The 3,410-nt window shown below is 42.6% G+C and overlaps 1 protein-coding gene across 1 annotated transcript in view; it reads right to left on the bottom strand.

Moving 5' to 3' along the window:
* The window catches only part of pde8a (phosphodiesterase 8A), a 40,503-nt gene extending 37,099 nt beyond the window's left edge, over nucleotides 1–3,404 (bottom strand). Inside the window, exon 1 of the mRNA XM_031846179.1 lies at nucleotides 2,698–3,404. Within this exon, the coding sequence (XP_031702039.1) occupies nucleotides 2,698–2,850 (153 nt within the window). The 5' untranslated portion in view covers nucleotides 2,851–3,404. The remainder of the gene's footprint in view (nucleotides 1–2,697) is intronic.
* Nucleotides 3,405–3,410: the final 6 nt, after the last annotated feature.

The following is a 3,410-nucleotide window of genomic DNA, read 5'->3' as shown; positions in this document are numbered from 1 at the left end:
GGGGGGGGGGGCTGCTTGATTTCCTTGAATGGGGGCAATCAGACAGGAAAAGTCAAGGCCAGATAAATGGTTTTGTGTTTGGCTGAAGTTTTTCTATGTCTGTTTAGCCGTACACACATACAAAAAAAAAAAATCCCACTATCACAGGACCTTGTACTTGAGCCTTATCATCGCCAGAGCAGCCCAGATGGTAACGTACCCTTGACAAAGACTCACATCACACTCCCAAACTTCTGTTGAATCTTTCTCACACTGTAGACGCCTGCACACACACACTCTCTCTCTCTCTCTCTCTCTCTCTCTCTCTCTCTCTCTCTCTCTCAATATATAAGCAAACATACATTGCTTTATACAGTTTTGTAATACGCTCAACTTGTGCACTTTACTGTAGCTAACTGCCAGCTGTGTGTGTAGCTGTGGATGATGACTATCATCCTTTAGGGGACCAACATGTGCACTCTCTTCAGAATCACAGTGACACAAGCCAGGGCACAAACATGCACACAGAGAACAACACAAACACATAATAATTATACACACACCAACTATTTGAGATGATGTTGATCTAATGTACTTTCTACTAAGGCCAACACTAATGATTATTTTCATTACTGACTAGTCTGCCCATCATTTCCTCGTTGTTTGATCTGAAAATAGTGAAAAATTATATTTTCCTTAAGCCAAATGTGACATCTCACAACCGCTTGTTTCATCCGACCAACAGTCCAAAACCCAAAGATATCCTGCTTACAGTCACGACAAAGTAAAGCAGCAAACTCTCTCTCATCTGAGATGCTTCAACCACAGAATGCTGTCTTTATGAATCGAATCAAAACAGTTTCTGTCAATCAACTAATCGATTAATCAGCTAATCGCTTCAAGTTGGGATCTGGTGCGGCTCCACTGTTACAAATCCAACAGTGACATCTCTCGAAGTCTCCATTCACCATTGTGTTCCGGATTATATGCAAGAAATTTGTGTTTTATATGACAATGTGTTGCAAAAGGTTTTATTAAATCTAGGTGGTGCATGAAGACACACAATTCCAGAGCAATCAATGGCCGTTATTGATCTCTTAAGGGGAGAAGAAATCAAAAGAGCTATGACGAGCAGCAGCGGCATGTTTCACACCGAGCCTTGGGCAAATCATGGCAAGCTGATTTTTTTTATGAAATCAACCATAACTTACTTTTCTATACGTTATGGTAACAATAAAGCCGGCCCCTCGCTGGGGGGCGAGGACTTTAAAGATGACACCTCACAGAACAGGGATTAACCATTTCCAGCCGATGGAGACTTGTATACCATTAGTCTAACTCAATCAGGGGACTAATTCAATCAAAGGCACAGTGGGCGTCTTGACATGGGCGCATCTGTCACACTCACTTCTCACTGCATCCTGCAGTGACATTTGGCCACAAAATTCAGCTTGACAGAGGCCCTCAAATAGCCTGCACAAGATTCACAAAAAATTCACAAGATCACAATTTTTCCCTTTTTTTTTTTTTTTTCTTCTCGACGGACGTTTTGTGTTTGCAGGCGTCTAAAGATGAACATGCAAACGTTACCGTACGAGCTTCCTGTGTGCCACTGCTCGAGGCCTGCACATAATTATTCTTCATTTAGAGATGGAATAACTGTTCTTAACTCAATATTGCTTGAATACTCACTTTTCTACAAATGGGATGAGGCCTTTTGAAAACCAGGATCTTGACGTCTTAGTCTGCTGCAACAAATTCCATCTTTCTCACCTCCAAACACACATCGGCCTGTTAGTCTGAATAATAGTGATAGGTTGCACTCGTGTGACCTCTTACACAATACACAAATACCACAATAATCACCATCATCTTGATTAGAAGCACCTATTTGGCCCCTGCATCAAAGCAGGCTCAGCACATTTGGTTCTCCTCCGTTAGTGTAATTATTTGCAGTGATGTAACGCACTGATGGCAAACTTTTTGCTGTTCTGTCACTCAATCCTTCAATACCTGCTCCTACTTTCCATTCAGATATGCCTGTCCGCCTTACACTTTCAAACTACTTGTCTCATTTTATGCTTGAAACACAAACTTTAGGCCTCTTCGATACGAGAGGACATCCTCTTGAAGAGCTGGTAGCACGGTGAAGCCGAGGCCAAAGCTCTGTCAACTGAACAGTGTTTGACTATAGAGGTCAGATTCTGGTTGTATAAAGTGCATTATTCCGGCTGTGAGATCATGCAGATCGCGTACATCTGAAGAAGCGGCCGAAAACCGCTAGAAATGTTTGCTTTATCGTGGCTCTTCCATAAAAACTACAAAGAGAACAAGAACTCGGGGGAGTGTGGAGGCCTGTGACCCCACGACCTTTAACTGAGTGTGTACCGTGGCCTAGTTCCTCTAAATTAAAAAAGCAGCAAAATCGGTATGTGAAAAATGGAAATGGTTTCGAATGAGTTCAAAAAAAAAGTAATGCAGGTAGGTTGTGCCTGTTGTAGTCAAATTTATAGTGGCTTTATTGTTTTTCCCCTTTTTATGGTCATTTATTGTCATTAAGAAATGATGGAAGTTTTAGAAATCTGGTTGTTTGGTGTCCTAAACATCATTATCATGTGATTTATATATTCCTTTTCTATTATGGAAACGACCCCCCCCCCATACACACACATTTTGTTCCTGTGTCACTGTGAATGTAATGAATGTAGGTTCCCTCACCTTGCAGCTCAGGGGTTTTAGGGGTAGTCCCGAGGCAGGATTTCCTTGATGCTGAGTGGTATTAGTCTGCTGGGGTGAGTGGGAATCCTCGGACTCTTTTCCACTGTGGTAGACCACCCTATCAGAGATATGAATACTTGAAGCACAGCCCATGCTTCAACCCACTTCAGCCTTTTGCTTTTTGCGCAAATGCTTTACTTTGAGGCTACCCGAGTGTCATCCGCCCTTTCTTTTTGTTTGTTAAGGTCCACTCTTCCTCTTAGGGTTTACTACTTTAATACATATATAAATACATATATATGCATCATCTAGGCCACAGCAAAGCCGGTTCTCCAATTGCTCCAACACAAGGCATGAATATCTCTCTCTATCCCCCACCCCCTGACCAGGAAGCTGATTTCCTCCCTCTCTCTTTCACATGGAAGTTAATTGGAGGTCCTTAATCAAAGCAGCTATCTTATCCTTGGAAACTTGGATTCCAGTATTCTTCAGCTGAGCTGCTCAGATCCCCCTGGGCGATTTGTATCCCTCTCTCTGGCTCCTATTCTCTCCTTCTTCGTACCACATCACCGTTTTCTCATTTCTCCTCAACTTCACTGTTATCTAAGTAGCCTGGGCCTCAAAAAGCACACCACGCAGCCCCCCCGCCAGCTTCATGCAATAGTTTTATCCATAATTTGAGTCCAAGGTTTTATGTGTAGTCGTCCTCCCCC

Source organism: Anarrhichthys ocellatus, unplaced genomic scaffold, assembly GCF_004355925.1.
Source record: "Anarrhichthys ocellatus isolate YVR2014 unplaced genomic scaffold, GSC_Weel_1.0 scaffold6, whole genome shotgun sequence".
Classification (NCBI taxonomy): Eukaryota; Metazoa; Chordata; class Actinopteri; order Perciformes; family Anarhichadidae; genus Anarrhichthys; species Anarrhichthys ocellatus.
Note: the sequence above shows the minus strand (reverse complement) of the source record. Positions and strands in the feature narration are given on the sequence as shown.